The sequence below is a fragment of the Nymphalis io genome, chromosome 1 (assembly GCF_905147045.1).
Source record: "Nymphalis io chromosome 1, ilAglIoxx1.1, whole genome shotgun sequence".
In the NCBI taxonomy this organism is placed as follows: domain Eukaryota; kingdom Metazoa; phylum Arthropoda; class Insecta; order Lepidoptera; family Nymphalidae; genus Nymphalis; species Nymphalis io.
Genome location: NC_065888.1, coordinates 12,264,222 through 12,284,342, shown reverse-complemented (window position 1 = coordinate 12,284,342; position 20,121 = coordinate 12,264,222). Strand labels below are relative to the sequence as shown.

Here is a 20,121-nt window from a genome sequence, read left to right as displayed (position 1 = left end):
ACGTAGTATCTCAATAAACAGGGAACATGCATTGCTGCTCCAATGCAGCAGTTAAATTAGTTTGAGAGAAGTTGTGTCTGCATCGTTCGGAGCCAACTCTCGATTCCACTCCACTTTATTGCTTTTAGTAAATGTATCCCCTAGCGAGAATAATTAGTTAAATAACTTTCTGAAAAGCAATGTACATACGCGGTATATATTACAGTGACAATTGGCGATATACTTTTCGGTTACATGTTATATGGAGATGAATAATAAGATCACCCTTTTATTCCTGGGGATAAAAAGTATACTACTAGGTATTCTATATATGTCAATACAGGGTTCATATCGGATTTAATTGAAATCGATCCAGCAAATCCCGCAGTCATATTACGCGCACAACTACACTTAAGTCAACAACAAGAATGAAAGTGCAAAAACAAAATATTTTAAAATCAGAACAGCTGCTGTTTCTTAGTTAATAAATTAATAATATCAAGTCAACTCGTTGAAAGAACGATTACTACCCATCTTTATCACAAACAAAAGTTATGCACTCTTTCATCTCAAAAGAAGTATTTTTGACTAATGAAAAGCTATATGATACTATCTCCTTCTATATATAAGTTAACTTTAAGCTGTAAGATACGGAGTAATAATATTTCGATACACAAACAAGAGAAGTTTACCTGTGTACCTTCCCAATAACTCCCAAAAACAAAATAACAATTGTTTCATTGTTATATATTGTTTAATTATGTATTAAACAAGGTACAAACTACGTACAAATACTTTTAAATACATTATTTTATATTCAAGTGTACGTGAAATGTATAGTACATTCGCTTGAAATAAAGAAGAGGAAATGAATGCAGGTCATACAGCTAACACTAAAGCAATAAACTAGAGTGGACTTGATTCCAATAAAAATAAATAAACATTTTGCAACACTGTGTACTGTACCTAAGCCCGGCTTCGCTCCCTCTATCGATCGTAGTTATATAACTGCACCCCTCCTCGCTCCGCCCCGCTGATATCTTTTCAGCTATATCATTCATAGTGGGTTCTGTAGCCCCTGAAACCTGCGGAACCCTGGCACGTCTACTGCGCATGAGGTACGGCGCACGGTGCCAACTTTCAGTATCCCAGTTGTTTTCCAGACGCCCTAGTGTTCGTACACGCTGAATAATACACCCTGTGTTTTGTTGTGTCGTGATAAATGCTTTAAGGTAAGTTCTTATGAATGTGAACACTATCACAAACAGCATCTTTTTGAAACAGCTACGTTTTGTTGACGCCTAAAGCTCATATACACAGCCTATATTTTATCTATTCAGCTTTCTTTGTTTGACTGATCAAATTGTATGTTTATGGAAAATGGTGACCTAAATAGCTGACCCGACTGGACGTTATTGCTAAGTGATTGAACATATCATATAAAATGCTTAACAATTAAATATACCCCAATAAAAAGACGAAAACATTCACTTTTTCTAAGAAATTTATTCTTATTTAGTGTTGCCTGGTACTTATAATATGTATTTCGGTTTAAAATAAAGATATATATAAAACCAAAGTAGTTTTATAGGATAAATTTAAATTCATAATACTTATTTATTTGTTTGAATATGAACCGTTAGGATTCTACCACAAGCCTTATTGGCTACAACCCTCTAATCCTATATTCTATTGTCCCACAACAATTTGTGAATGATGCTGCTTTTAGTTCCATAAAAATATTTATTTCGTATTATGGTGAAACCAACCAAACTTATTTATCTTGTTCTTATAAATTAAGGCAAAAATATTTAAAAACAGAACATTTTTTTTCTTCGTATACTTCACAAAACATTTTATCGTATCCACTTGCAATGTACCGTTTAGAAAAACGAATATACGTATATGTATATTTATTAGTTTTGTTAAATATATATATCGTGTGTTGCGTTTCAGCGTATTAGGGTAGGTAAGCGGACGAGCGTATGGGCCACCTGATGGTAACTGGTCACAAGCACCCATAGACATAGATGGTTAAGATTTCTTACATTTGCAATGTATGCAATGCGCCACCAACCTTGGGAAATAAGATGTTATATCCCATGTGCTTATAATTACACTGACTTAGTCATCTTCAAACCAGAACACAACAAAACCAAGTAATGCTGTTTTGCGGTAGAATATCTGACGAGGTACCTACCCAGACGAGCTTGCACAAAGCCCTACCATCAATAAATATTAATAAAATTTTCAACTTCTTCATGTTTACGTTTTTAGTATAATTAAGACTGTGCCGAGCTATTTTCTTTTTTATATACTCCAATTAGATATTCTGGGGTCCAGGATATACATATATACAGGATTATAAATACATAGGTATCCACTGTATAACAAAACAATAAAAGTATGTTCTAGACACATTACGACCCTAACATGACAGTCTAGACCGCTAAGTCATATCAGCTATAAAATAACTTGCTAAAAGGTCGCATGTTATTATACGATAATTATATTAATTTTATGTGAGGAAATAATAATAGTACTATATTATTTTTATAATATTTGATCTAACGAGAAGCATTATACGTAAATATATAATAAGACCACTTGTAAAACAAAATAATCAAATGGCTGATATTTAAAGTTTCAATCATTGTATTCTTGCTACTTTGTATTTTTTTTATTATTTGTCGATTGGTGTGATTTATAAGATATGAAACTGTGTAAGATATATTATTCTTATGGTAAAACCGTATAGCGAATATAAATGTATCAATCAATACAGGTATTGCAGCATGAAAGTTCTATGGCTGTGTTTGGCGGCCGTGTGCTTGGTTGTATGCACGGCGGAGCGCGGCGGATCGTTGCGTGGGGCGCTCGAAGCGTTGCAGCGGCGACAACGTGGGCGCGTGCATGTACCGGTTGAACCTTCAGACTATGAAGCTTTTTACGACTTCGTGCCGCCGCAAGCGTATGCTGGTATAGTACAAACAATTTATTATCCTATTAATTTCATCTCACTCATATTCATATACTCTGACTTCTTATGCTAAGTTCTAATCAAAATTTTAATAGCCAACGGACTTAATGTTAAAAATGGTATATTTTATTCTGTTGATTTTTTTTAAGGACAACATACAATAATAAACATAACAATAATTTTTTTTTCGAGTCTATGCCAGTTAAGACAAGTATTTTTAGAAGCATCTATAATATTATATATATCAAACCTAAATCAGAATTTATTTATTTGTTTATCGTTAATTGCAGAACCTGATTATTCTGTAGATACGGAAAACGTTGAAGATGAAGCATCTCCAAAGTATATCGTTAGGTTACTAGAAAATGAAAGGCCATCTGATGCTTATGAATACAAAATAATCAAGAAAAAATCTGCATATAATAATAGACCGAATCCCAATACACGGCAACTTTCTCCTTTCCGTGAACGAAGTCAACATTCAGATAACGATAGACTTCGAGACTTGTTTATGGAGAGAGACGGAGATGTAGAAGAAAGTAGACACATTTTAGAAAACGAAGTAGATGATGACATTGAATATGCAGTTCTTTTAGATCAGCTCTGGTCTAAATATAAGAACCAAGGCCGTTTTAAGAATGATGACAATACAGAAGGGGTAGTGAAGTTATATAAAGATAAAATTATCAAAAAACGATTTCCTAACAATTGGGGACCTGTCGCTTTTAAAAGAAAACGAAGTCCAGAGTCCAATATAGATCAATCAGTATTATCCGAGAGTGAATATATTAAGAATAACGGAGATACCGTTCCTCGTAGTTCGAACTATAATTCATATGAAGTTTCTGATAATGATGACGATAATGATAAAGATGATATGCGAGAAGAATATGCTATTGCATTCCAACCTCTAAACGATGATGACGCCACTGATTTAGCAGATGAAGATCAATATGCATATGAAACTATTGAAAAGCGATTTCCTGTAACTAAAAGAAGCAGTGGGCCTTATAATTTTAATAGTCAAAAGAAAAGGTTTGCTCCTGACCATAATAAACGTGATACTAAGGCATTCAGAAATAGTGCCGGAACAGATCCAAAAATAGTCAGAGACTTGTCAAAAATATTTGGGAATGCTGAAAATGAATTTATTAAATCTCCCGTTAAGCGTAACACTGATAACGTAGAAAATTTGCATGATACTAAGCCACCGACTTTGGTTTTACCTCATAATCATACCGAATATGATCACAATTTGACTATACATGACGATATAAGCCATGAAGAAAATGGACGCAAAATTCATCCACCAGGAGTGTTTGGTAAAGAAGAACACGCCCATGACAAACATGGATTGGAACTTAGTCATGATACGGACCATAAGCATAGTCATGACAATGATCAACACGATTATAATGACCAACAAGCTGAAAAACCAATTAAAATAAAAAAGAAATCTATTGATTGGTCAGATTATTTTGGTATTGACAAAAGGCTTAAAAAATCCGTTTCCTTTGTAAACAATCTAAATGAGGATCGGCTTAAAAAACAATACTTTGACACGTTTAACAAGGAGGTTATATACCCATTAAATTCCTTTAGAAAAAATAATTATGCAAAACGCAATTACGTTCAACCAAATGAGGAAACAGATGTTCAAATGAATAATGATAAATCACTTGCTAAAGACGAAAAAAGAAACTCGGGAACCGATAATGAGTCGAAATTGGATAATATCGATAAAAAATTGAAAAATATGGAAGGAATAATAGTGGATGAAGCATTACATTACTCTAATATTGGTGAAGAACTTGATTCTAAAGAAGAACAAGAAATGAAAGAAAAATTGTTGTCTCGTTTGGCAGCAGCTTACAGTTTGGAGAAAATGCGCAAAGCACTAAAAGAATTTAAGCAAAGTTTGCAAATGCAAAAAGCATCTTCTGTTATACGATCCTCTCCTGATCACACCAATGATAAATATAAAAGAGTTGTTATTAAAAAGGAAAAGGTACTAATGAATAATGAGCTACCCATCCCATCTGAAAAGAATGATGATTTTGAAGATGAACAAGGAGCTGGCCATTATTTAAATGGTAAAATGGAGGAACAGCTCTCTGAAGGATATATGGGTGGTAGTGGAAGCCATCATACTCCGGTTATGTCGACAGGTATAAAACTTATACATTAGTAGTGTTACTTGAATTATTAGCATTATTTCAATTATTGATCTTGGGAATATAATATTGATAACAAATATAACTATTTTGAATTTCATTACAGTTAGCTCAATGGGTGCCTGTCCAGTTTTAGCAAAGATTGTACAAAGATGCCGTGGTGTTGATTTATTGGCTGGGGATCGTGGTCAGCTGTTTCTCCCTTTGTGTAGCTTACATCAAATTTGTTACCTTTGTGTAAGTTATGAACTAATTTCATTGGGTTCTAAGCAATTATTATTATAATATTTTTACAAATAATATTTTTTTTTACAATTAGGGCGAAGCTCCTCCAACAACATGCGACTTGGTATTTTTGTCTGAAGCAGACTCATCATGTGAAGGTGATATGAGTTGCCAGCGAGCTGCACGTTCTGCTCTTATGGCTTTAAGAGAATTGCATGAAAATTTAGTCGATGAGTTAGATGGTGAATGCGAAGCAAGCCCTTGCCTTCCTGCTACTTTGAAACTCAATTTAGGTTGGCAAAGAGCACTTCACCGATAAAGAAACTTCGAAACCGACCTTGCAACTGAGCCATTATGTGAAAAAATCGCAGTTACTTATAACGAGAAAGAAGCTCAACAAATATGAGTAACGAAACTCGATTATCAAACTTCTGATCTATGATGTATTCATTAAAATATTATTATCGTAATCATTTATAAACATTTTTAATAATTGTATTTTTTCTAAATGTCACTTAATCTTAGTGTCCACAGATAATCACCATCGATTATTACGTAGTTAACAATCTAATTTTATTTTATCTATACGAGTTTAATCGGCCATAGACGCGTATAAATAAATATGTTCCATATAATTCGATATGCGTCAATATATTTGGCTTCCAGTAATGATTTATGCGAAATACATAAGCTTTCATTGTTAAATGTTTTCCATTTAAATGTTGAACGTTGTATAAGGATTTTGCTAATAATGTTTTATTGCATTTCTGATTGTTTAACGTCAAAGTCAGATGTGAAAAGGGTTCGATCTACGGGAAAGTGTCCAAGGTTTTTGTAGATGACGTTTATATTATGAATGTTTTAAAAAGTATGTCTATCGTTGTTAAATATCTACTTACATGAACACTATGTATTATTGTTTAAGTATGTCGACGTAAACTAAGTATTACGACAATGAAAGATTATTAAATATATATAATTATATTATAAACTTGAACTTTTAAATTAATATATAATCAACATTATATAGAAATAAAGATTCGTATAAAGAAACATAAACAGAATATTTTAAAACAATCGTATTAAACAATTAATATTTCGACTAAATTTACATTATATATTTATACATGTATGCATCGTTTTTTAAATTATACATGTATGTTTTTATTAACAGAAAAGTAATATAAAACTTGCTAGAAGAATTGAGCTAATTTTATATATAAACTTTGCCTTCAACACGGGTCAGAACTACATATAAGTATCTGGTAGTCATGAAAAAACTTTATGTCATATAAAGCATAATTAAGCGTAATGCTAGTCGCTATTCCCAATTGAAGAGGGCGTATAATGCACAATTAGCACTAGCGCACAAAATCTAGACTATACTAGGACAATAAAATAATCGTTGTTTCGTCATGACTAATCAAGTTAGTCTTGGAATACTTAAACGTATTAATAAATTATAATCAGCATGTAAAGGATATAGTATATATATTTGCCACTAAATTAATTAGCAGCTATAAACAGGTCAACATTTAAAACTGAAAATATTACAACATAACATATTTTAGAAAACAATACGAGTTATTTGACTATCTAAATATTATCCTATCTAATCTTCTAAGTCTTCCGACTAAAATTTTAGCAAAATTGATGTAATTTTAACATAGTAATAGACTTGTTATGATATCAGCTCATATCCGCAACATCATATTATAATTAATAATAATAATTGCGTATGTGTTGTTACTAGTAACTTTCAAAGCTCATTGTGAAATATAAATTATGCCAAATACTTGAATGTTACTTGAAACTTAATCTATTCCTAACTATGTTCACGTTCATGATGACATATAACTTAATATAAATGGTTTTCAAACGTTGTTTTATTTTAAATAATATGTTACCCGATTTAAAATTATACAACAAGAGCAAGTTATAACTTAACTCTACTTCGAGTTCAGCGAGGTGATTCAGCCTCATCGAACGTCAATCGTATTAGTCATGTATGGTAAGCTGCCATAGCCCGGTGATTGCTAAGTTACCTCTTCTCACCATTGTCGGTTGTATGGAATTCAGAATCGGAAGTAAGCAATTAAGCATTTTAAAGTTTAAAATTGAAGACCTAAATATCTCAATCAAGTCAAATTTTATCCTCATTTATTTTCATAACGGATCGCTAAAGCCGGCTTAGTATTCTTCGGTAGCTCGAGTACTTGAATAAGTATTAACGTATCTACATCATGTGTTATGAATAAAAGCATTGACGAGTAAAAAAAATTGGGTATCATTTTATGACCTAAAAAGTATGTAAAATATATTTGAGGCACGTAACAATGATGACTTGTCCGCAGAATTAAAATATTTTTTGCTTAAATTACAATCTATTGACATAAACTTGAAATAAATCGCATCAACCCGAGCCCCTGACACAAGGGCTATTCTGTAACAACAGACTCGAAATTCGAACTCGAAGTAATATGCAACATTGAATATAATTATTATAAAGTTTCAATTATACGAGGATCAAATTAACTTTGAACATTTTATGAGCACGCCTTTAGAGGATAGCGCTGCTTATTTCTGGGGTTATTTCATCATTACGTGTATATTAAGTAGAATATACCGAAACGTTTATTAAATAAAAGACATTTGACATATATGTTAGTTGCTTAATGTTGTTTTAATGCTTGGTCTTATCAGGCAATTCAATTATCAGAAGACAATTTATATTAATATTTTTAGATAGACAATAAGTTCGCAAGTCATACGAATTATAATATAATTAAAACTTAGAATATATGTATATAGAAATATTTCATCAATACATGAAATAATTGAAATCATATAAAAATAACTAGCAGTTGTCTCTTCAGGCATTATTAACTTACCTACATGTGAACATATTTCGAAAAGGGAACAAATAAATGAAAAAATGGTCATTGTCTAATACTTCCGAAAAATTTTAAAAATATTGATGTTATCTTAAAATACTAATAGACAGTACATCCATCATTTAAACGTGGATTAAGTATGAACTGAGCATTTCCCAGTTAAATTGCAATTTTGATCTCACCAACTCTCCTGTAACTAGTGGAGGAAATAATACACCCATAATAGTTATAATACAATCATATAAATAGATTGCCTTATTATTTAAATTTCATAAATAATATCTGTTTTTTTTTTTGTTAATGTTGAAAAAAAATAACGTTTGCTATTTTTTTAAATGTAATTAAAAACTAAAATGACTTATCTATTGAAATTTTTCTTTATAATTAAAGTGAAAACGAATTTACGAAATATGATGCTCAACGAGTTGTTAGTGTTATTGATAATGATAGAGATTTATCTATTGATAACAGGGCGTGCAAACGATTGAATTGTGTCGATAACTCAGTACAGTTGAGTACTAATAATAAAGAACATCACAATTATACATCGATATTACATAGTTATTGTATATACGTGGTCACATCATTTACTATGGCAAATAATATTGAAAATGGAAGGGGTGTGGATAATCTGGCAGCAACTGAAGGTAAAAGCATAGTTGTGAAGAAAAAAACAAATACTTTGTAGGTTACTTTGCAGTTTTGCACCGACTATGTTGTGACGGTGATCATCATATACAAATGATTTAATTTATTTCATAATCAACTCTACCGTCATCTGGTTAGAATTTATTTGAATTGCAAGAAAATTTCAGTATTCTTCACACACTGACACTTTTTAAGGTACTTAAAAGATAAAGATTTTTAAATTACTGTGAATAAAGAAAAAAAAAATTGAATCTAATGATTGAAAATTTGATTCATATCTTATAAATAAATTTTTGATAACAATTCATGGATTAAAATGGTGAATTACAAAAACGTATAAAGGTCTTCATCTATTAACTTATTACAATTTTAACTTCTAATTCATGTTATTTATATATATGTATACTTTATTGCACAACAACATTAAATTAAACAAAAAGTGGGCTTGATAATACTGAATTTTCTACGAGCCAACCTCAAAATGTATACGAAAAGTTTTTGTCATACAAAATAAAAGAAGAAGAATAATAATAAAATTAAACAAATAATTCTTATAGACGATGGTTCAACACTGAGGCCCGATCTGGTGATAAGTGTCCAACCCCAAGTACAAGGTAAGTTTCATTGTTTTTGTTACATTTTGATTTGGCATTGCTTTTTTTCTCCCACTCGCTCTCCCACATTCCAATCGTTCCTTCATTTCTGAAGATCGTGGTCCTGGTGGTGTACTCATATGGACAATTTATTTCTATCAATTTTTGACTGTGGCTATCCTAGTGAGAGTGCAGAATTTGCTTTACTTAGCGGCATCTGGGTCTAATGAGAGAGAATGAGATATTGTAGTTCCATAATATTTTTTATTACAGAGAGTAACAGAGCTGAACTTCCAGTATCAACGACAGATTGGCATTCGAACAGTCGAGGACAGTTCATACCAATACACGGCTTAGATTTTCTCATCGGTGCTTCGAGCTTGCTCATACAACAAACCGTAGAACTCGATGACTGTAAGTTGTTTTAGTAAATTATTTTTAATTTAAACTAAAAGAAACATTGTTTTTTTTTAATTTGTCATAATAACTGTTTTGTTACTTAACTTTAATCAGGAACTTGCGACAGTATTTTGATTATCATATGTAGAATTCCATGTTTAAAACGCAGCGTGTTTTACATTATATTTTTATAAATAGTCGTAATAATCAATTTCAAATTTAATATTATTTCTTTTAAATTTTATTTTACAATTAAAAATCTTGCTAAGCTTTGTTATTTAATATGTTTCTAGTAACGTCCAGAATAAATTCAGAAAATAGATACATAGTAAAAGTACCGCACGGTGAATCGTTATACATCGCTAGTGAAGTGTCTTCGAAAACACAAAGAAGTTTATGTGGCATGGGCCGAGCTTTTGTAATGCACTTGCACGACAGCACGAGGCAGGAGGCGCTGCTGCTTCAAAGACGACTGGCAGCAGCCTCTTGCTTGTTCCCTTGTCGGTTACAGGTAATCAAAATTTATAATCACACTTTATTCGAGCAGGCTCTTACTATTGACTCGTCATGAAAAAGATTGAGTTAATTAAAAATCTATTACCGGTTCGGAATTTAGACTTTAGCGAGAATATAAGGCACAAATGTGTTTTAAAAATATATGAGTAATATATTTGTTTTTTCATAAATTTATTATGACAATTTCTACAGAACTCACAATATTTGTTACATTCTTGGGAATTTTACTTACATTTTCAAATTTCTTTTCATTTTAAAAATCAGGAGATGAGAGTAATAACTCCTCCAGGGGACTATATTGGTCGCATACAGCAACAGTGGACATGGATGGTGCCGTTCTTTCTTGTAAGAGATGCGGCGGATGATGTCCTATATGTTATAGAAGGACCTGCAGTTTTAAGAAAAAGCGCTTTACAGCTTTCTAAATTTAAGGTAAAGTAACTACAGAAAAAAAAGTCATCAGCTTGACACAATTATATTATTATATTGCACGTACATTGAAACAATACATAAGTGTCTTGTATACAATACATATTGTTTAAATAGACATTACTAGTAAAATGAGCATTTATGTTTAAATTATGTTTAAATACTATAAATTATTTTACATATTTCTAACTTATTTAGTAAGGGATTATTTATGATTTTTACAGACTATGGTAAGGCAAAAAGTCCTTTAATCAATATAATGTATTATAATCAATCATCTATAAATTAAATTACCCTTTGTCTAGGCGAACAAACCACTAACTCAATAATTTTATTATTAAAGCAAATATAATATGTTTAGTTCAACGAATTATTTACATATAATATATAATACGTGTTAAATATATGTTTTTGTAATTAAATGAACAAGTACGTATTAATTTATATCCAAGGTGGTCATGTACAGTTGATTCTTTCAGGTATTAAGTGGGGATTCCTTACGAGAAGTTGGAACAATTTCTCACGGTTGGGACCGTGAACTTGTCACTTTTACCACAAATATTATTTATCCTACTGACACAGTACAGCCAAAACATAAAGCTCTTATATTAGCCGCGGCGTTTTTGCTTGTAAGTATGATCAACTATGTATGTTAATATTTTCAAGTATGCTCTAAATTAAATATACTTATACATAAAATAGGAATCATCAATTAATCTGACTTGTTCGTTGTAAGTTTCTCTTCAGTGCAGTAAGTTTAATAAACGATGCCAAGAAACTCAACATGCGGTAACAAAAGGGTCCTGCTTTTTCATCAACTAAAATATTTCTGTACTATATTTTTTATTTTTGTTTCAATAACTAATAATTTTTTTTTATTTTGATTAGCTGGAAAAATCACCTAGAACGTTATAACGTATGACAATATTGTAAAATTTATACAGTAATTGTTTTTTTTTTTCAGGAATACACGTACTTCGAACGGGCAAAGAAAAATTGTTGGCGATGTAATTGTTGTTAATTTAGTTTAAGCAGTAGTTGTATGGAACATAAACATTACAATTTAATTAATTGAGAGGGTCTGCAATTTGATGATATAAAGAAGAAAGAAAACTAAGATTGACAAAAAAGTTTTTATATTTTATATTTACTATGCTATATACTATTACAATTAAAACAATATACATACGAATACTATAAAATTTTATTATTTTTCTTTTATTATAGACATTTGCTAATTTTGTATTTATAGAATGAAGAAATTTTACATGTACATATTAACAAGCAATTTGCATGTGAGCACAGTCACAATGTAACTTTTAGAATACAATTCTGATCTAGTTACTTTATTAGCATATAATATATCGTTGTGTTTCTATCGATTTTTTAAAAGTTTATATCTATTTTTTTATCTTTGACTGTGCCATATACGACACCTATTGACAGCTGTTTTAATTACGTATAATTAAGAAAAACTAATTTTCTTACTTTGAGATTCAATCTCAAAGCGGTAACAGAATTTTTAATATTTCCTTTTAAAAGAAAATTAGTCCAAAATTCGAGCGGCCTACGCTGTAATCTATTTTACCCATATGAATGGGTTATTATTTTATTGATGGGGGATGATATTATATACAATCGTATCACGTGATAACCAAGTGTTCCACAGGAAGCTCCTTGCTATTAAAGACATCAAACTATAACTTTCTGATATACTAGCTGCCTGTCCCGACTTCATAATATCCCCTTTAATTTATTTTCCCCTTTAATTTATATATATATTCAAATAACCCCTTTAATTTTTTAATTTAGTTGAAAATTTATGCTCTAAATTTCAGATCATGAAAATTTTATTTTGGATAGGATTTGCGCAAAAGCCGTTCTTAGTGAGTAGTCTACGTCACCATCATTACCGTGTCTATGTCACGAAAGGATTATATTATTTCTGAGATCTTGTGATAAGCCTGTCATGAATTTAAATTTCATCTACAACTGAAAATTTAAAAAAATATAAAACCTTTTCAGTTATTGTCAATAACAATCTTTTTTAAAGGTAGTCATTTCAACATTTTTGTACATATTTCAATATAAATGTAATTGCTACAATTAGAAAATACTAATTTTATGAGAGATAATTTAATGTATATATATTTCACATTTAGGGAAATTTACTTTTTGACACTTATTTAAACTAAAAATGGACACGCGAGATTATCAACAATATTATATAGGGAATAAAGACAATGAAAGTAGAAAACATGGCAAAGGAGAAAATCACTGGTCTGGAGCTAAAGTAAATATGCGTAATTTAATATAGCTTACTATAGTAAAATTACAAACCATTTAAGATGAGAAAATTGTCTATAATCAAGAGGTATCAAGTAAAAGTACTCTCAAATTGTGTTTTGTAAAAGTTTTGGTCGTAGTTTAAGTAAAAATCATATTAATATTATAAACTTTGTTTGTTTCTTGGTTACGAATTCACGCAATACTGTAAATAATTAGTTCCATTGCGGACATTTGGCTACATATAACTAATGTGTTGCATATTTTTTGAGATATACCATAAAATACTAGTATAAAAATAATAATAATAGTGGAAAATAATCAGTCCGACCGCGTTTGAATGCTGCCAAAACAATAACAGAAACAAAAACTTTCTATGATAGATTTTGGCAGATTCCCTTTTATTATATTATATAGATAACTCACAGTAACTATTTCTTATATTCAAATGAAAGAAAACGTTGGGATAAGTAATAGATCATTAATTAAAAAGAGCACGGGATAAAATCCATATTTTATACGTACAAATAAGTTAAGTTAGTATCGCATATTTGTTTGTTTGTTTGTTTAATATTAAATTGTCTGTTTAATTCTTATTATTTTGTTGTGGTATTAATGAAATGTTATTTTGTTTTGATTTTAATGTAAACTATTAAATATGTGAGTTGTTCTATCTCATCTAACAACATTTGATTCATCGACTTCAGTCGACCTTTATTAACATTTGATTTATTCGCAGATACTATAACGAATATTTTAAATTTAGTTTAATTTGATTTAGTCTTTAGAGTGGTATGAAGGACATTTTGTTCGTGATACTATGCATGGTATCGGGGATTATTATTGTCGATATCGTGGACCCGAAAAGGCCGTCGAAAATGCCGTGACATATGAAGGACACTTTTATTGCAACCAATTTCACGGCTACGGGACCATGTCGTATCCTAATGGAAAAACTTTTACAGTAATTATTTCGTTTTCATCTGTATAATGTAATTACAAATTGTTGAATGAAAAAAGGTATTTACCGCATGGAAAATTACTGCATTGATGTCATTAAAGATATAAAAAACATCAAGGAGATTAATGGCTGCCAGAATTAAATATCGACATATGCAGATAATCGAAGTCACATTTATTAATATTTAATAAACATTAATAATTACCATAAGTAATAATTATTACAACATATGACTTCTAAGTGTTACATTGTTAAAAATCTGTATCTGTATTCTGTAGTTTGAAGTAAATCTAATGTACCTAACTATATTTATATACGATATTCACACACATAGATACACATAAACACGTACATAAAAATATTAATCTATACCTACATTTATTTTTTATTAACAGGGTTTATTTCTTTATAACATTCGATGGGGTCCCGGTGTCGAAAGTGAAGCTGACTTGCATGATAATGTAGGTCTCTGGCGAGGATCCCAGCTCGTGAGGTTGGCTTGGCGGCCATCAGCGCCTAGTATTGTACCAGATTTTATGTCCATCAGCAGTGGTCGGACTTTAGTGGAGTCGCATAGAATTATATTGACGTCAAAAGTTGAAACTGTTAGTGACAAGCCTTCCTATTCGAATAAGTAGAATAAACTTATATTAAAATTGATATAATATGTGAATATACATATATACGAGTCACTTTTATTGTCTATATATAGTAACGTAAGACAGACACATCATTATTATCATTTAATTACTTGTTTAGGTGAAAAACAAGTGCCTCGCTAGGCCAGATTAATTACGATTGTAGTTCCTGAATCCCTGGGTTTAATCCCCAGTTCAGGGCGATAAAAACTTAGTGGATTATTCTGTACATAATCTTTTATTAGCAGCATAAAATTTGACAGTGTTTAAACTCTTGTACCTCAAAAAGCATGAAAAGTGTTTTCGATCATTTGGCTTTGCTGTTCCATCAGACTGAGAATGAAGGACTAAATAGTGCACTTGTGTTATTATATAAATCTTCTACTGCTAAATAATATACAAGATTAGCCGCCACGACCGTAATTAGTCAGAAGGACATCATGATTATCATAATTTGTAGGTAACATTTAATTTCATATGTATCTAAATATTCATTATCTTCTACTTACCACCTGTCCATAGGTAGGCGAAGTAAACAGCGCTATAGAACTACTCAAACAATGTGGTGCTGACCCACGTGTTGTAGTGTAATCTATTCCTAACTATGTTCACGTTCATGATGACATATAACTTAATATAAATGGTTTTCAAACGTTGTTTTATTTTAAATAATATGTTACCCGATTTAAAATTATACAACAAGAGCAAGTTATAACTTAACTCTACTTCGAGTTCAGCGAGGTGATTCAGCCTCATCGAACGTCAATCGTATTAGTCATGTATGGTAAGCTGCCATAGCCCGGTGATTGCTAAGTTACCTCTTCTCACCATTGTCGGTTGTATGGAATTCAGAATCGGAAGTAAGCAATTAAGCATTTTAAAGTTTAAAATTGAAGACCTAAATATCTCAATCAAGTCAAATTTTATCCTCATTTATTTTCATAACGGATCGCTAAAGCCGGCTTAGTATTCTTCGGTAGCTCGAGTACTTGAATAAGTATTAACGTATCTACATCATGTGTTATGAATAAAAGCATTGACGAGTAAAAAAAATTGGGTATCATTTTATGACCTAAAAAGTATGTAAAATATATTTGAGGCACGTAACAATGATGACTTGTCCGCAGAATTAAAATATTTTTTGCTTAAATTACAATCTATTGACATAAACTTGAAATAAATCGCATCAACCCGAGCCCCTGACACAAGGGCTATTCTGTAACAACAGACTCGAAATTCGAACTCGAAGTAATATGCAACATTGAATATAATTATTATAAAGTTTCAATTATACGAGGATCAAATTAACTTTGAACATTTTATGAGCACGCCTTTAGAGGATAGCGCTGCTTATTTCTGGGGTTATTTCATCATTACGTGTATATTAAGTAGAATATACCGAAACGTTTATTAAATAAAAGACATTTGACATATATGTTAGTTGCTTAATGTTGTTTTAATGCTTGGTCTTATCAGGCAATTCAATTATCAGAAGACAATTTATATTAATATTTTTAGATAGACAATAAGTTCGCAAGTCATACGAATTATAATATAATTAAAACTTAGAATATATGTATATAGAAATATTTCATCAATACATGAAATAATTGAAATCATATAAAAATAACTAGCAGTTGTCTCTTCAGGCATTATTAACTTACCTACATGTGAACATATTTCGAAAAGGGAACAAATAAATGAAAAAATGGTCATTGTCTAATACTTCCGAAAAATTTTAAAAATATTGATGTTATCTTAAAATACTAATAGACAGTACATCCATCATTTAAACGTGGATTAAGTATGAACTGAGCATTTCCCAGTTAAATTGCAATTTTGATCTCACCAACTCTCCTGTAACTAGTGGAGGAAATAATACACCCATAATAGTTATAATACAATCATATAAATAGATTGCCTTATTATTTAAATTTCATAAATAATATCTGTTTTTTTTTTTGTTAATGTTGAAAAAAAATAACGTTTGCTATTTTTTTAAATGTAATTAAAAACTAAAATGACTTATCTATTGAAATTTTTCTTTATAATTAAAGTGAAAACGAATTTACGAAATATGATGCTCAACGAGTTGTTAGTGTTATTGATAATGATAGAGATTTATCTATTGATAACAGGGCGTGCAAACGATTGAATTGTGTCGATAACTCAGTACAGTTGAGTACTAATAATAAAGAACATCACAATTATACATCGATATTACATAGTTATTGTATATACGTGGTCACATCATTTACTATGGCAAATAATATTGAAAATGGAAGGGGTGTGGATAATCTGGCAGCAACTGAAGGTAAAAGCATAGTTGTGAAGAAAAAAACAAATACTTTGTAGGTTACTTTGCAGTTTTGCACCGACTATGTTGTGACGGTGATCATCATATACAAATGATTTAATTTATTTCATAATCAACTCTACCGTCATCTGGTTAGAATTTATTTGAATTGCAAGAAAATTTCAGTATTCTTCACACACTGACACTTTTTAAGGTACTTAAAAGATAAAGATTTTTAAATTACTGTGAATAAAGAAAAAAAAAATTGAATCTAATGATTGAAAATTTGATTCATATCTTATAAATAAATTTTTGATAACAATTCATGGATTAAAATGGTGAATTACAAAAACGTATAAAGGTCTTCATCTATTAACTTATTACAATTTTAACTTCTAATTCATGTTATTTATATATATGTATACTTTATTGCACAACAACATTAAATTAAACAAAAAGTGGGCTTGATAATACTGAATTTTCTACGAGCCAACCTCAAAATGTATACGAAAAGTTTTTGTCATACAAAATAAAAGAAGAAGAATAATAATAAAATTAAACAAATAATTCTTATAGACGATGGTTCAACACTGAGGCCCGATCTGGTGATAAGTGTCCAACCCCAAGTACAAGGTAAGTTTCATTGTTTTTGTTACATTTTGATTTGGCATTGCTTTTTTTCTCCCACTCGCTCTCCCACATTCCAATCGTTCCTTCATTTCTGAAGATCGTGGTCCTGGTGGTGTACTCATATGGACAATTTATTTCTATCAATTTTTGACTGTGGCTATCCTAGTGAGAGTGCAGAATTTGCTTTACTTAGCGGCATCTGGGTCTAATGAGAGAGAATGAGATATTGTAGTTCCATAATATTTTTTATTACAGAGAGTAACAGAGCTGAACTTCCAGTATCAACGACAGATTGGCATTCGAACAGTCGAGGACAGTTCATACCAATACACGGCTTAGATTTTCTCATCGGTGCTTCGAGCTTGCTCATACAACAAACCGTAGAACTCGATGACTGTAAGTTGTTTTAGTAAATTATTTTTAATTTAAACTAAAAGAAACATTGTTTTTTTTTAATTTGTCATAATAACTGTTTTGTTACTTAACTTTAATCAGGAACTTGCGACAGTATTTTGATTATCATATGTAGAATTCCATGTTTAAAACGCAGCGTGTTTTACATTATATTTTTATAAATAGTCGTAATAATCAATTTCAAATTTAATATTATTTCTTTTAAATTTTATTTTACAATTAAAAATCTTGCTAAGCTTTGTTATTTAATATGTTTCTAGTAACGTCCAGAATAAATTCAGAAAATAGATACATAGTAAAAGTACCGCACGGTGAATCGTTATACATCGCTAGTGAAGTGTCTTCGAAAACACAAAGAAGTTTATGTGGCATGGGCCGAGCTTTTGTAATGCACTTGCACGACAGCACGAGGCAGGAGGCGCTGCTGCTTCAAAGACGACTGGCAGCAGCCTCTTGCTTGTTCCCTTGTCGGTTACAGGTAATCAAAATTTATAATCACACTTTATTCGAGCAGGCTCTTACTATTGACTCGTCATGAAAAAGATTGAGTTAATTAAAAATCTATTACCGGTTCGGAATTTAGACTTTAGCGAGAATATAAGGCACAAATGTGTTTTAAAAATATATGAGTAATATATTTGTTTTTTCATAAATTTATTATGACAATTTCTACAGAACTCACAATATTTGTTACATTCTTGGGAATTTTACTTACATTTTCAAATTTCTTTTCATTTTAAAAATCAGGAGATGAGAGTAATAACTCCTCCAGGGGACTATATTGGTCGCATACAGCAACAGTGGACATGGATGGTGCCGTTCTTTCTTGTAAGAGATGCGGCGGATGATGTCCTATATGTTATAGAAGGACCTGCAGTTTTAAGAAAAAGCGCTTTACAGCTTTCTAAATTTAAGGTAAAGTAACTACAGAAAAAAAAGTCATCAGCTTGACACAATTATATTATTATATTGCACGTACATTGAAACAATACATAAGTGTCTTGTATACAATACATATTGTTTAAATAGACATTACTAGTAAAATGAGCATTTATGTTTAAATTATGTTTAAATACTATAAATTATTTTACATATTTCTAACTTATTTAGTAAGGGATTATTTATGATTTTTACAGACTATGGTAAGGCAAAAAGTCCTTTAATCAATATAATGTATTATAATCAATCATCTATAAATTAAATTACCCTTTGTCTAGGCGAACAAACCACTAACTCAATAATTTTATTATTAAAGCAAATATAATATGTTTAGTTCAACGAATTATTTACATATAATATATAATACGTGTTAAATATATGTTTTTGTAATTAAATGAACAAGTACGTATTAATTTATATCCAAGGTGGTCATGTACAGTTGATTCTTTCAGGTATTAAGTGGGGATTCCTTACGAGAAGTTGGAACAATTTCTCACGGTTGGGACCGTGAACTTGTCACTTTTACCACAAATATTATTTATCCTACTGACACAGTACAGCCAAAACATAAAGCTCTTATATTAGCCGCGGCGTTTTTGCTTGTAAGTATGATCAACTATGTATGTTAATATTTTCAAGTATGCTCTAAATTAAATATACTTATACATAAAATAGGAATCATCAATTAATCTGACTTGTTCGTTGTAAGTTTCTCTTCAGTGCAGTAAGTTTAATAAACGATGCCAAGAAACTCAACATGCGGTAACAAAAGGGTCCTGCTTTTTCATCAACTAAAATATTTCTGTACTATATTTTTTATTTTTGTTTCAATAACTAATAATTTTTTTTTATTTTGATTAGCTGGAAAAATCACCTAGAACGTTATAACGTATGACAATATTGTAAAATTTATACAGTAATTGTTTTTTTTTTTCAGGAATACACGTACTTCGAACGGGCAAAGAAAAATTGTTGGCGATGTAATTGTTGTTAATTTAGTTTAAGCAGTAGTTGTATGGAACATAAACATTACAATTTAATTAATTGAGAGGGTCTGCAATTTGATGATATAAAGAAGAAAGAAAACTAAGATTGACAAAAAAGTTTTTATATTTTATAT

General features: G+C 30.5%; 1 protein-coding gene across 1 annotated transcript; it reads left to right on the top strand.

Annotated features, from left to right (window-relative positions):
• The first annotated feature begins 1,073 nt into the window (after window positions 1-1,073).
• On the top strand, window positions 1,074-20,079 carry LOC126781761 (uncharacterized). Its single transcript, XM_050506800.1, has 12 exons — window positions 1,074-1,211; window positions 2,765-2,958; window positions 3,250-5,127; window positions 5,240-5,370; window positions 5,453-5,673; window positions 8,643-8,899; window positions 17,595-17,651; window positions 17,904-18,044; window positions 18,323-18,540; window positions 18,810-18,977; window positions 19,454-19,603; window positions 19,939-20,079. The coding sequence occupies exons 2-12, from the start codon at window positions 2,775-2,777 to the stop codon at window positions 19,993-19,995; spliced, it is 3,462 nt and encodes a 1,153-aa protein (XP_050362757.1). The 5' UTR covers window positions 1,074-1,211; window positions 2,765-2,774; the 3' UTR covers window positions 19,996-20,079.
• The last annotated feature ends 42 nt before the right edge of the window (window positions 20,080-20,121 follow it).